This window comes from Mus musculus, chromosome 4 (assembly GCF_000001635.26).
Source record: "Mus musculus strain C57BL/6J chromosome 4, GRCm38.p6 C57BL/6J".
NCBI lineage: Eukaryota > Metazoa > Chordata > Mammalia > Rodentia > Muridae > Mus > Mus musculus.
This window is the reverse complement of record NC_000070.6, coordinates 142234475-142248678: the sequence shown is the minus strand read 5'-3', so window position 1 is coordinate 142248678 and position 14204 is coordinate 142234475. Positions and strand designations below refer to the sequence as shown.

The following is a 14204-nucleotide window of genomic DNA, read 5'->3' as shown; positions in this document are numbered from 1 at the left end:
AACACTAGCTGGGGTATGGCCCGCAGGAGCCCCGGGACACAGAGCTTTTAAGAGGAGAGGTGCAGTTCCCCTTTTGACCACTGGGGGCAGCCATGCATCAGGAGTGGCTGACTTTTTGCTCACGAGTGTGCAAGGTTTGAGATTGCAGGCTGTAGCAGAGGGCTTACTTAGAATTTGTGAGACCCTGGGCTTGACCTTAGCACTGAGGAAAGAAACATGCCCTTGTGTAGAGGGCAGGTCCCCTCAGCAACCCCCATCCATCCACCATCCCTCTCACCCTGTTTTCTTATCCAGAACATGGGGATATATGTGGCTTTTCAGGGATGAGTGAGCACGGTCCCTGGGGTGATGAAATATTTAGTTTATCACACCTATTGCCAAATTCATACAATGGCTGTTAGTGTGCAGCCAAACTGCATGGGTCTGAGTCTCAGTTCCATTAGGCAGTGGCTGTGTGGCTTTGGGTAAGTGACTCTCTGTGCTGGTGACAGTACCCTTAGCCCTGAGAGAGGGGGTCTATTGTATGAAAAGCATACAAAGTGGTGTCTAATGAATGTTAAGTGCTATATAAATATTTGCCAATGTTATTGTAACATAGATCTTTTGTTCTTTAGTGGTTTTGTTCTGAAAAGCCTCTGTCTTTTAAACTTCTGTTGGAAACCTCCTGACCCACACATAACAAGACTTAGAGGAGAAGAATAATAGGAAGCCCCAATTAGGAAGAGATTTATCCTCTCGTTGTGGAAAGAATCCATCTTGGAGCCCCAGTGTGGTGGCTCATGTCTGCGGTCTCACCCTTTGAGAGGTAGGGTCAGGAGGATCAGGAGTTCAGGGTCATCCTAGGCTACTGAGAGCCTATTTAAAGGAAAAAAATCTGAGCATCCTAGTACAAGTGCATACCATTAATTCCAGAACCTAAGAGGCTGAGCCCACCGGATTCCGTGAGTTCAAGGCCAGCCTGGCCTACCTAGGGCCAAGCCAGTGAGAGGTACAAAAGGAGAGCTTGTCTAGTAAATGTAAACATAAAACTAAAAGCAAAAACAACAATCAACTTGAGGGAGTTGGACTTGATGGTTCCTGTCTGAAATCTCAGCGGGGAGAAACTGAGGCAGAAGAAGAGTATTTCAATGTCGTTCTGGGCAATACAACATGTTCAAAGCCAGCCTGGGCGTGAGGCGCTGCTTTGGAAAGAATGGAACTCGGAGTAGACTGTTGTTGTTCCTATCTGAGAGTCCAGTACTTGGGAAGTAGATGCAGGGGGATTACCAGCAAGTGAAGTCGCTTGCTTGCCACCACACCTGAGAGCAACCTGAGTTGGATAGTTTCTACGAGCTGCCCTCTGACCTTCACAAGTTCACACATGTATCCACAGGCACAACACACACACACACACACACACACACACACACACGGTAATAAAAATATTTTTTAAAAAGAACGTAATGAGACCCTGTCTCAAAACAACTGAACAGTGGACACAGAGGCCAGCTACATCCTGGGAAATGCTTTAATGCCCTCTGTTGCCCAGGGATGGGCCTCAGCCTCTGCCTCTAGACAGACCCTTTGGGGACCACTGAAGGAACAAGACCATGGCCAGGGCATCTGGGACCCCGAGGAGACTGTCAACGGGGCATGGTGAGTCTGTGACAGACTCACAAAAGATTCCAGCTCACAGGGCAGATGGTGAAGGGGAGTTTGGGTCAAATCCTTCACCCACTGAGAACCAGGTCTGAGCAGGGCTGGGAGAAAATCCCATCTAATCCTTCCTGCTGCACCTGTGCCCCAGAGCCCTGCTGGGATCGCCAAGGAACGGAGAGAGGATCAACACTGTCCCCCACCTGTGGCCTCAGCCACAGAGGCAGCCCAGGGCTTGCCAAAGGGCTTCAAAGTCCCTCAGGAGTCCCTAGGAGACAGCAGCTGCAGAGGGACTCTGTATCTCAGGAACGATGGCTCTGGCTCATTACTTAGCTTCTCCTAAGAAATGTCCTTCCCTTGCAGGAGCTGAGGTTCCACTGAGCCAGGCACAGCTCAGAGATTGACAGTCACCTCAGCTCCCAGCAGCCTCTGGTCAATCCAGCCAGCAGCCACCACAAGCATCAGTCAGCGAGGCCAAAGCCGCACAGCTGAAATATATGGCCTGAGACGTGAAACTTGCTCTTGGTTTCCAGAAATGGTGTCTCTGCTTCCTGTGGTGGGAAGCTTCCAAAATGTCCCCCGTGACCCCCATTTTGCTGTATCAACACTAACATTTAGTCTTTCCCAAGGGCACAAGGGACCTAGTGATGCACCCCATGAATAGGATAGGAAAATGGTGATGGGTACCGTTGCTAACGTGAGGACACACTGGCTTTTGCTCTTTTTCAGAGCTCTCTATGGGGCACAGGCTGCAACCCTGAGAGCAGGGGCTTCTGGGATTCCTCCAGGAGGAACCAAATCTCTGCGTGGGAGTGAGCTGGAAACAGGTGCTTTCCAGGTGAACCTTGAGCTGACAGCAGCCGCAGCAGGCACACTGCTGCCACCTACAAGTGATTTAGAACCACAGTGGCCTGCTGAACACCCCCCTCCGCCCCCACCACACTCCATCCTTGCCCACCCCACCCCCCACCCTCTGACATGCCCTACTGTGCCTGCTCCCCTCTCCTGACCACCCATGTTTTGTATCACTATGTCTGGGATGACTTGTTACACAGCAGGAGGAGACTAATGTACTTCCTGTTAATAATTGCAACACACACACACACCACACCACACCCACACACACACCACACCACACCCACACACAGACACACCCCACACCACACACACACACACACACACACACACCCCACACCACACACACACACACACACACACACACACACACCACACACCACACACACACACACACACACACACACACACACCACACCACACCACACACACATACACACATACACACACACACACACACACACCACACACACACACACCTCACACCACACACACACACACACACACACACACACCACACACACACACACCTCACACCACACACACACACACACACACCACACACACACACACACACACACACACACACACCACACACACACACACCTCACACCACACACACACACACACACACACCACACCACACACCACACACACACACACACACACACACACCACACACACACATACCTCACACCACACACACACACACACACACACACACACACACACACACACATACCACACCACACACACATCCACACATACACACACACACACACACACCTCCAAGAGAAAGAATAAAAAAGACAGAGATTAAAAAGCTGGACATAGTAGCTTATACTTCTTATCCCAACACCCAAGAGGAGGAAACAGAAGGATAAGGTGTTTGGGCTAGCTTCAGCTAGATAACAAATGTTAGGCCAGCCTAGCCTACATGAGACACCATTTTAAAAAACAAACACACATGAAAAAGTATTGGGCCCGCTAGACCCCTCTACACACTCTCTAAGCCAATGTTCTGCTCGCTTAGATGTAAAATTAAACAACCATGTTCCCCTGGTCACCCACCAGACCGGGCGCCAACACTGCAGCCCAAGTCTCCAGATTCTCTGAAGTCTTGCTGGAAGGGGAGTAAACAGCAGTTGTCAAGACCTACACCCTTGGCAGGTTCACAGTCCATAGCATGTGGCTACGGTGTATGCTATTGGAATTAGTATGGCCACAGTTAAACCTATTCTGTAGGGATTAGCAGAACCTTGCCTGACTGACTTCTTGGGTTCAAAACCAGCATCACATAAAAACAGGCCCGGGATCCCAGCACTTGGGAGGTAGAAGCAGGAGGGTCAGAAGTTCAAGGTCACCCTTGGTGACATCAGAAATCTTCAGCCAGCCTGAGCTACATGAGACCCTGCCGATAAATAGAAGGGGCTGGAGAGACAGCGTGGTGGAGCAAGAGCTTGCCTTGCAAACCTGGTGACTGGAGTTCTAGCCCTAGAACTCACGAAAGGGTGGAAGGAGAAAAGCAACCCCACAAAGTTATCTTCTGACCGCCACACACGGGTGTGGCATAGGCACACATACATGCACATCACACACACCAAAAAAATTAGTACTGTTTTGGTGTGTGTGTGTGTGTGTGTGTGTGTGTGCCAGATGTGGTAGTCTGGTCTTCATGGTGAGTTCCAGAATGTCCAGAGCTAAAAATAATAATAATAATAATAATAACAATAATAATTTTTAAATGAAAAATAAAATCTCTGCTGCAAATGTTATGATAGAACCATCGAGAAATCTCCAAATGGACTCAAATGTGCATCTCGGAGCATCTAGTCACCACAGTAATGCCTCCAAATAGAACCTTGCTGTGTTTTGTCCCTTAAGCCAATCCGTCCTGTAGCGGTTTTCTGTAATCTTAACGGAGTTCTCCTGGAAATGGAGAGGCAATGCAAGGAACCACACTGACTCCCCTGCCCCTGGGCTCTTTGTGCTTTCTCTGGTGGCTCTCTGTCAGCCTGAGGTCAGGGTCAGGGGATACCATCTGACCTTGGAGCCCAGGCTAGTGCGGTCCCCACCCACTGGCTGGACCATGGTTCTCTCTCATCTCACTGTCTTCTCAACCGTCGGCTCTAAACACTCCAAACCATCAAACAAGTCTGCACAAGGGTCAACGGGAACCCATCGACCCAACCGCCTTCCTGAGCGAGTTCCACATCTGCCTTTCTGCTTCCCTGCAGACGCCAGACCAGATGTGTGGGCCCCGAGGAAGGACAAAGCAAACTAAAGGCTAGGGACAGCTTCCCCACCCCCCACCCCCCCATCTCGCACCGGGTTCCAGGAGGTCCTTTGCAAGTGTGAGTTTCTAAGTCTCATGAGGCCCTAGTTTGAAAATAACAACATAAATAGATAGATAGATAGATAGATAGATAGATAGATAGATAGATAGATAGATGGGTGGGTGGGTGGGTGGGTGGGTGGGTGGGTGGGTGGGTGGGTGGGTAGATAGATAGATAGATAGATAGATAGATAGATAGATAGATAGATGGATGGATGGATGGATGGATGGATGGATGGATGGGTGGGTGGGTGGGTGGGTGGGTGGGTGGGTGGGTGGGTGGGTAGGTAGATAGATAGATAGATAGATAGATAGATAGATAGATAGATAGATAGATAGATAGATAGATAGGTAGATAGATAGATAGATAAAGAGGAGCTTTGAATCCCCTCACAATGCCCCTTGTAGCCCAAGACTCCTTGTGATTTCACAGTTGGAATCCCTGACAGCAAGCCCTGTGTCCACGGGGGTCCACTCTGGGATGTTCCTCTGAATGGGACCTGTCCAGACTCTTCCAGGCAGATGTGAGTTATCAGTTCATGGCTCCCAGATCTTGTAGATCTGCACAGAAAAGTCTCCTTGGTCCTGGGTGGCTTTCTAGGGCATGGCAGGGACTGTGGTCACTCCCTGTGAAGGAGACCATAGACATGAGCACAGGAATGTGGGCCAAGTGTTTCCCAGAACATTCCTGAAGGAAACACCTAGCAGGTGGTGTTCTGGTGGCTTATGTAGCTCAGCCTTGGCTAGCAGGAGACAGCCTGAGAGGACAGGAGACTTGGGGGAGGCCAGGCATCGTGATGTTCTGATCTTTAGTGTGGAGTCTCACACACACACACACACACACACACACACACACACACACACTGATCCAGTCCCTAACTTTGCTGAGTAAGGAGAGCAGTGGAAATCCCCCAGGGTCGTGACCTTGTGACCGGCCTGGGTGATTGAAATGTCCCTGGGAAGTTTGTATAAGCTTCTTCAAGGTTGTCCTGGAGAGAGCACTGGTGGCCAGTGGACAACACAGAAAGTTGTAGACGACGCACTTGCTTCATTATTCTTCCTCTCTTTCTTTCGTATCCTTAAGGTTGTTGTTTTGTTTTTAAGATTTATTCATTTGCTGGGTGTGGTGGTGCACGCCTTTAATCCCAGCACTTGGGAGGCAGAGGCAGGCAAATTTCTGAGTTCGAGGCCAGCCTGGTCTACATAGTAAGTTCCAAGACAGCCAGGGCTACACAGAGAAACCCTGTCTCAAAAAACCAAAAAAAAAAAAAAAAAATTTATTCGTTTGATGCTTGCATGTATGTATGTATTATGTATGTATGTAAGTATGTATGTATGTATGCCACATGGTTGCCTGGCACCCAGTGAGGTCAGAAGAACGCATCAGATCCCCTGAAACTGGAGTTATAGATGTTTGTGAGTGACCATGAGGTTGTAGGAACTCAACCTGGGTTCTCTGCAAGAGCAGCCAGTGCTCTTAAGTGCTGAGTCATCTCTCCAGCCCCGTCGAAAACTAAGATAAGTACCTGGAAACCTTGGGCCCATATTCCTGTGCAGGAAGTCTCTGGTCTCTTCCACTGTCCCCGCCACACCCTGTGTTACCTGGAGATACCCAAGCCAAGCCACCAGTTCTATCAATTCATGCTCTTGGTCTCTCTTCCCTTATCCTGGAATTAAGGGCATGTCTCTAACAAGAATGGGAAAATAGGCATGGTGGCTCATACCTCTAATCCCAGTACTCAGGCAGGAGACTCAGTGCAAGTTCAAGGAAGGCCACCCTCTGTTGTATAGTGAGTGCTAGGGTAGTTATGGCAACATAATAAGGTTTTGCATTTAAAACAAACAAACAAACAAACCTCGGGGGTGGGGGGGAAGCAGAAGGTGGACTCTAGCAGTTCATTGTATTTTAGCAACTGTGAAGAAAGTGTGTTTCTTTGTGGAAGTGAAATCCTAAGTGATTTTATCTTGTTGTTGTTTTCCTAGACAGGGTTTGATACAGTAGCTTAGGCTAACCGGGAACGTGCTACACTGTCCGGGCTGGCCTAGCATTCCTGCCTTAGTGTGCTGAACCAGGCTGTGTCCAGCTTTTGCAAAACATTTCACAGACAAGGTGTCCTAGTGTGCTTTCTGTTGCCACAATAAACACCGTGACCAAAAGCAATTTAAAGGAGGTAAGGGTTTACTTCCAGGTGTATTTTCAGGTCTCAGTCCACCATTGAAGGAAGTCAGGGCCAATAGGCAAGGCAAGGATTGTGGGAAATCACGGTTAGCTGGTTGCTCCCGGAGCCACCCATGCTCAGCTGGCGTCATTATACAGCCTAGGACTGCCTGACTAGAGATGGCTGATAAGTGATTTCTCCATCGCTGAAGTGAATCAATTCAAGCCGGTTTAGAGTATATTAGATGCAGGTTTATTGGGAAGCTGCTCTTTGGATGGGTATGTTCACTGGCCTCAGGGAAGGAGGCCAGGGGAGTCACCCTGGGAAGGGTGGGGAGAGAGAAGAGAAGGAGAAGAGAGGGCAAAAGACCAAAATGTCTGGGTTATATAGAGAAGAGCCTCTGGGGGAAGGGGTAGCCCAGTTCCTGAGCTGCAAAGTTCAGGGTTGGGGGCAGGGTCTGAGGGATGCTGGGAGAACCTGAAGGCCAGGTCTGCCTTGGTGTGTAAAATATGCACCTCAGTCCCTTGTCCCTGGGTCTGAAACCAAATAATGGCACCACCCATCATGGATTGGGTTCTCCCACATCTGTTAGTAATCGGGACAGCCTACGGAGGAGCTGCTCACAGGCTGGTATGAGCCAGGCGACGCTCCAGTCGAGGTTCATTTGCTCAGGCCACTCTAGGTTGAATCTGATTGACAATGAAAACTGACCAGGACTTCAGGGAAGGTCAAATCAAAAGGGCATTGCCTGAATGCCTCATGCCCCACTCAGCACTTCCAGCATTCAGCTGGGTCTGTCTGTCTGTCTTCTCTCCATCTTGTAACCCCCACCTCCTCCCCCCTAAACCCCCAAGCTCCCACCCCCTACTCCCCCACCCCACACACAGACACTGGAGGATTCTCCAAGATGAGATTTCTCCAGGATTCAAGGCCCGCTGGAAAGGGTGTTCCCCACCCCACACACAGACACTGGAGGATTCTCCAAGATGAGATTTCTCCAGGATTCAAGGCCCGCTGGAAAGGGTGTTCCCCACCCCACACACAGACACTGGAGGATTCTCCAAGATGAGATTTCTCCAGGATCCAAGGCCCGCTGGAAAGGGTGTTCCCCAGCTTTTCCACTTTCGGGGGTTCAGAATAAGCTTTTCTATTTCAGCTCCTCTCTCTTGCAAAAAGGCAGAGGTTTGAGGACCTACCGTGGCTTGGTGCTGGGCCATGTCGTTCCTCTGGAAGGGCTGGGTGTTTAAGCCACCGGCAGTCTTCCTGTACTGTTGGGGACACCAGCTCTTGGCCTGCCACATGCCCTCCATGGTGATCAGGGCTCTGAATTAGGGATGGGGAGTTAGGTCTTGGCACTATTCCACCAGCACCAGAAAGGCTCCCCAACTGGGCTCTTTTCCCAAGGGAAGAGAGTGGAATGGAAGCTGGGAAGGCCTTGGTAATAACCAAGCCACTGAGGTTGAGAAGAGGCGGGGCTTCTCCCATGTGGTCAGGAGAGTGGCTGAAAAAAGGTTTCAGATTCAAGACAAGTTTTGTTACCATAGCTTATTGGGGAGCCTTTGTAGGTGGCATAGGTCTAGACTAACCGCTCACAGGCTGGCACGGGGAGAGCCACAGGTCATAGAATCTGGTTTGGGGTCCAGGCGGCTTAGGAGGGGCAGTAGCGGTGGTGAACTCAGGAACTTTTCACCTGGCTGTGCAGCTTGGCTCCCTGCAGTCTACAGCAAGGGAAAGCCAGCCTCTGGCTCCCGGGGCTGTGGGGAAATAATTAGTCCCTCTAAAGAGCATTGTAATCTCAGATCAAAGGGGTCTCCCAGCTGCAAAGAACTTTACAGGCACATGGCCAACTCCTGGAACACCCACTCCTGGCTGCTTCAGCGGTGGGTGAACACCCTCCAAAGTACCATCTTGCCCTGAGCCTAGCTGGCCTTGTAAACCTCTGTCCCCTAAGAGTAAACCATCACTTCACCAGCCAGCACACTGGAGGGCCAGGCACAGGCCTGCGGCCTTTCTTCTCACGCACTCGGGCTTGAGTACGGTGACTCTGGATCCTTGGGACACCACCACCTATCTACCTTTCCCATCCAGAGTTTCTCTAGGAAAGGCTGGAAAGGTGTGGAGGAGCGGGATAAGAAGTGGCCTGGGGCCAGACGCATGGGGAGGGGCAGTAGGCGCCAAGGAGGAGGGGTCGTGGGCGTGGCCGAGCAGAGGGCGTGGTTGTGGGGAGGGGCGTGCCCGGGGTGTGGCCAGAGGGTACCTCGCTAGCCCGGAAGGAGCAGGAGGAGGAGCCCCCAGGATCTGGAGTTGTTCCCACGTGAGAGGATCGCGCCGGATTCCTCCGGTGCGGCGGCCGCGGAGTGCCCGGCGCTCGGTGGGGCTGAGATCTCTGGCCGGGAGCGCGTGGGCGACCCGATGCGGCGGCGGCTCCGAGGGCTGTGAGACCGGCGTCCGCCGTCGGAGCCCCGCGCGCCGCCGTGGGGCCTCGCGTCCCGGGCACACGGGATGCGGGCGGCCGATTCGGGTTCATGGGAGCGCGTCCGCCAGCTTGCGGCATACGGCCAGCCGACTCCGTCCTGCGGGCGGGACACCGGGTCCGCGCGCGTCCCGGAGCCCGGAGCCTGCAAGCTATGCGCGGACACTACGGGGCTCCGGGAGCAGCAGGGAGCTGGAGCAGTCCCCGATGCAGCCGATGGCTTCGGCATCCAGCCCGGTAGGTGCTCGCGCGGTCGGGAGGGCAGCGTGGCTGCAGGCCCCGGAGTCCGGGAACCGCCGGGGCCGGGCGCGCGGGGGCGCTCCGGGCCGGGAGCTCGGAGCCGCTGGTGGCAAAGTTGTGTCCCCGATCACTGGGTGGGTGCGGCCGGGAGGCGCACTGGAGTTTTTCAGTTTGGGAGCTCGGGTCTTGGGGTTCTTTGGCAGCATCCATCTTCCCTTATGGAACCTCAACAGAGCTGCAGAGAGAAAGGTCAGTGCCATGCCTGTCAGGGTCCTGTGACCCATGGCACCTGCAGACTCAGCACAGGGCTGGACCCAGAGCGTGGGAAAGGGTCTATCCAGTGCAAAGTTGGGACGGCCCCTCGTCAGTTCTTGAACTTAGGTGTTGGATTCTCGCGGGGCTATTTGGCTCCCTGACTCGAGCGTCCCAAAGCACTACATGGAGAGCGGTCAAATCTGTTGGTCAGGGTATTGCAAGCCTGTGGTGCCTGCTGGGCACCTGGCTGGACCCGGGGCAAGTGTGAGTAAGGGGCTAGCTCAGTGCAAATTTGGGGCTACCCCCTACGCTGTGCCTGTAACCCATCTGGTAGCCTTACGTCCGGAAAAGACTGCCCTTTCACTCTCTCCACTCGCATTTGCTCAAGCAAAGAGATGGCTACATCCGCACACACTTAACTCCAGGAGACATTGCAGCGGTGGGAAGCTCAAGCATTGAGATCTAATTGCGTGTGCCTGGCCGATCTGTCTGTGGAATACAGTGGTTCTGTGTTGAAATTCGCCCAGTGGGTGCGCCCATTCCTGTCTCAGCTGTCTCCCTCCACCCGCCCCCAAGTTAAGTCATGGGTTGGGGGAGGAACCTTTGGATCCGCCTGACTCTGAGCAAGGAAACAATTTAGATGGAAGTCTGCGGGCTTTTCCGAGAAGTCTGCCATCCTTCAGTTTGAACTTCTGAACACTTTTCCAGGAACAACGGAAGTGCACTGGATTTTTTTCAATTGTTATTATTTTTTTAAGTATTGAACACCTTTCTGTGCTGTAGTAATTTTCGTGCAGCGTCCTGAATGAAACCCTACCTGATATCGAGGCTGTGTTCTATCTCTGCAGATAGGTACAGGAAAATCCAGAGATTTTTCTGGATTCCAGAGAACTCCACTTAGGAGTTCTCACTGTCTTGGTGTTGGCATTTCAGATTTCATTTTGTCTAAGGCAGGGTCGCGTGGGATGAAGCCCAGGCCTACCTTGGACTCCAGATCTTCTGCCATCCTAGGATTACAGGCAATGGCTACCAGGCCTGGCTTCGGGACCTCAGATTCCGCCTTGATGCATGGCAAAGCCTGGCATTCTGATACCTCCTCTAGGCGGGGAGCTTCTGAGCTGGTGAACCCACAGAGTGCCTGCCAAAAAAGTTCCTCCGAGAAGGATCCAGCTGATGTACAGCAATGCACACACAGGCTAAGCAAGTTGTGCCATCTTTTTGAGACTCAGTTTACTCACAGTGGAAATGGGTACCCACTAAGGATGTGATCATTTAAAAGATGCTGTGTGTGAGCTACCAGTGTGGCACATACCTGTCATTCCAGGTACTCAGGAGGCTGAGACAGGAGGGTGTTAAGTTCAAGGACTGCCTGTGCTACAAAGTAAGGTCAAGGCTACCCTGGGCATCTCAGTGAGACCCTGCCTCAAATAAAAGGTATAATAATAGCTCAGTGGTAGGGCCCAGAGTGTTTAAGGATCCAGCTTTGGTTTCCAGTATAAAAGAGAAAGGGGGCAGGCGAGACGGCTTGTGGGGAAATGGCTCTTGCTGCTATGCCTACCAACTTGAGTTCCACTCCCCAAGGAGAGAGTTGCCCTGTGTATTCCCCCACTTCCATACATACATACTTGCGTACAGACAGACAGACAGACAGACACACACACACACAGTTTGTTTTTTGTTTTTTAATAGGAAGAGAGGCAAAAGCAACTGAGAAATCTAGCCTATGTCTCAGCAGGTGCATGACAAATACCAGTCCTGGCTTTTTCATACCTGGCATTCCTGCTGGCCTACCTGTCTCTGTCCTTTTGAACCATGTGTGTCAGGATGACTTTTGCCCCATCTGTAAAAATGCTTCAGGGAACTGAGGCCAATGTGTTGTGGCTGTGGACGCTGCTAATTATGTAAACTCGTGGAAGATGGCTGGGTGGAGATACGGCTGTTGACTTTGTGTCTAGATGGGCTCCATTCCTGTGTGTGTGATAACAATATTGTAATGGCATGCTGCAAATGGGGAACGCCTGCCTCTCACATCTGAGACTAGTTGTTTTCCACAGCCCCTCCCTCATTGCATGCCCCTATAGGGAAGAGGGTGTTGGAGATGGCTTTTCCCAACTCACGGGTGGCATTCCTGAAAGAGACAAGGTTACGGAGCTGGAGAAATGGCTCTGTGGGTAAGAGCACTGACTGCCCTTCCAAAGGTCCTAAGTTCAAATCCCAGCAACCACACAGTGGCTCACAGGCACCCGTAATGGGATCTGACGCCCTCTTCTGGTGCGTCAGAAGTCAGCTACAATGAATTTATGTATAATAATAAATCTTTGGGCCGGAGCGAGCAGCGAGCAGAGGTCCTAAAATTCAATTCCTAACAATCACATGAAAGCTCATAACCATCTGTACAGCTGCAGTGTACTCATATACATAAAATAAATAAACAAATCTGAGAGAGACAGAGAGAGAGAGGGAGAGACAGGGAGCAGGTCACACCAGCAGGTTATCAAACAAACAAACAAAAACAAATGCTGACCTTTCTCCAATTTGTTCATCTCTGTTTCCCTTCTTCCCTCTCTTTTTCTTCCTTCTCTCTCCCTTCTTACCTTCCTTGACAGGGTCTCCAGTAGCCCAGTCAAACTTGATATGTAACTGAGGATAACTTTCAACTTCTGACCCTCCAGACTTAAAGGCCTGAGCCCTGGGATTATAGGCATGCACCACTGTGGCCAGTTTTAGGTGGTGCTGGGACTTGAACCCAAGATCTCGTGCACACTAAGAAAACACTTGAGCTACATCTCCAGCCCCCTTGTGTCCGGCCCTTTTTTATTTAAGCTTGAATGTATGTTTATTTATGTGCATGTATATGTGTCTGTACACACACACACACACACACACACACACACACACACGTGGATACCCTCAGAGGCCAGAGGAGAGGATCCGATTGCCTGGAACTAGAGTCATGAGTGATTGTGAGCCCTATGTGGGTGCTGGGAGCCGAACGGCTTGCACTTTTAACCGCTGAGCTGCATTTACATCCCATGGCGTCCGTGTCTTCAAGGACAGAGAGTTTCAGTGATGTCTGGATCACACGGCAGCCAACACGGAAGTGGTTTTTGTTTATGGGAGTTTTCTTCTAGGAAGGAAATGGGAACTCTTTGCCTTAGAACCACAAGCAGAAGCTGTTGGGGGGAATAAACACTCCAGCCAGTCTGTCCAGCCAGCCGCTGTCCTTAGCCTCTCAGCTGTTTGTACCAAACTGGACACAATGCTCAGTTTAAAGATCTGAAGAGATGCCTTGCGGGATCCGGCAGTCTGGGAATAGACACTTTGTATCAGGATGGAGGTCTGGGCACCTTGACCTTGCCTTGATAGCCACAGAGTGGTCATGCAGGGGACAGTGGTAGCTCTGACCTCCAGTCAATGGATCATTGCAAACCAGAGCATTGGTGGCTTGTATAGTCCACGTCTCACTTCTCCCCAGTTCCCTCTGACCCCAAGGTGCCTGATAGACCAGTGTGCCTCTTGATGTGGGAAATCATGATCTGAGAGTACCCGCAGAGTGAACCAGGTGCCCACTAGGGTGTTCTTAAACTAGGAACCTGAATTGAATTGGCCCGTCAGCCATTGTCATTCATTCAGTCACAGCCTGCACACCTGCTGAGCCAGGTGCTGTTAGAGCTGTTGGGGATATTGTAGCAAAAACAACTGCAGGCCCGCATCCAGGGCGCTTAGACTCCGTGGGCGGAGCTTTCCCATAGGCAAATGTGTCCAAGATAGACATGTCCAGGAACAGAAAGTGCCTTGCAGAAAAACTGAGCTGGGAGGGAATCTGGCTGGTGGCACTTAAGGATACCTGGTGTTAGAGAGTGTAGTCAGACGGACGCAAGGCATAGGAAGGACGTGAGGCTTTTGGGTGCAAGAGAACATTGCTGACTGGCTGACATTTGTCTCTGTGGACTAGACGCTCAGTCTACATCTGAACTTGGTGGTTTTTAGTTTGTTTGTTTGTTTGTTTGTTTGTTTGTTTTGTTTCTTTGTTCTTGAGACATGATTCCCTCTATTCCAGGCTGGCCTCAACTCACTGTTGGACACTCCCTTGAATTCCTCTTCTGCTTTCAAAGTGCTGGAATTGAAGCCTGGGCCACTATGTCTGGTTTATGCTGTATCTTTTGTACCTCTTTGTAAAGTTTAGGGTTTTAGTTTGGTTTGGTTTGGCTTGGTTTCCAGATAGGACTTTTCTGTGTAGCCTTGGCTGTCC

The 14204-nt window shown here is 51.1% G+C and overlaps 1 protein-coding gene and 1 long non-coding RNA gene across 4 annotated transcripts in view; one reads left to right on the top strand and one right to left on the bottom strand.

Annotated features, from left to right (window-relative positions):
• Nucleotides 1–6946: 6946 nt before the first annotated feature.
• Nucleotides 6947–10428, bottom strand: Gm35531. Of its 3 annotated transcripts, XR_003955295.1 has the most exons (4): nucleotides 9242–10428; nucleotides 8571–8738; nucleotides 8181–8307; nucleotides 6947–7673 (listed from the first exon to the last, which is right to left on the bottom strand). It is a non-coding gene; the product is annotated as a predicted gene, 35531 (long non-coding RNA). The 3 variants fall into 3 exon arrangements; XR_003955296.1 differs by having other exon boundaries at nucleotides 6947–7690; nucleotides 8181–8738; nucleotides 9242–9329; XR_003955297.1 differs by lacking the exon at nucleotides 8571–8738 and having other exon boundaries at nucleotides 8954–9255.
• Kazn (kazrin, periplakin interacting protein) overlaps nucleotides 9278–14204 on the top strand; it is a gene marked incomplete at its 5' end in the record, with an annotated part of 137012 nt that continues 132085 nt past the window's right edge. Inside the window, one exon of the mRNA NM_001109685.1 lies at nucleotides 9278–9694. Coding sequence (NP_001103155.1) covers nucleotides 9487–9694 — 208 coding nt within the window. The remainder of the gene's footprint in view (nucleotides 9695–14204) is intronic.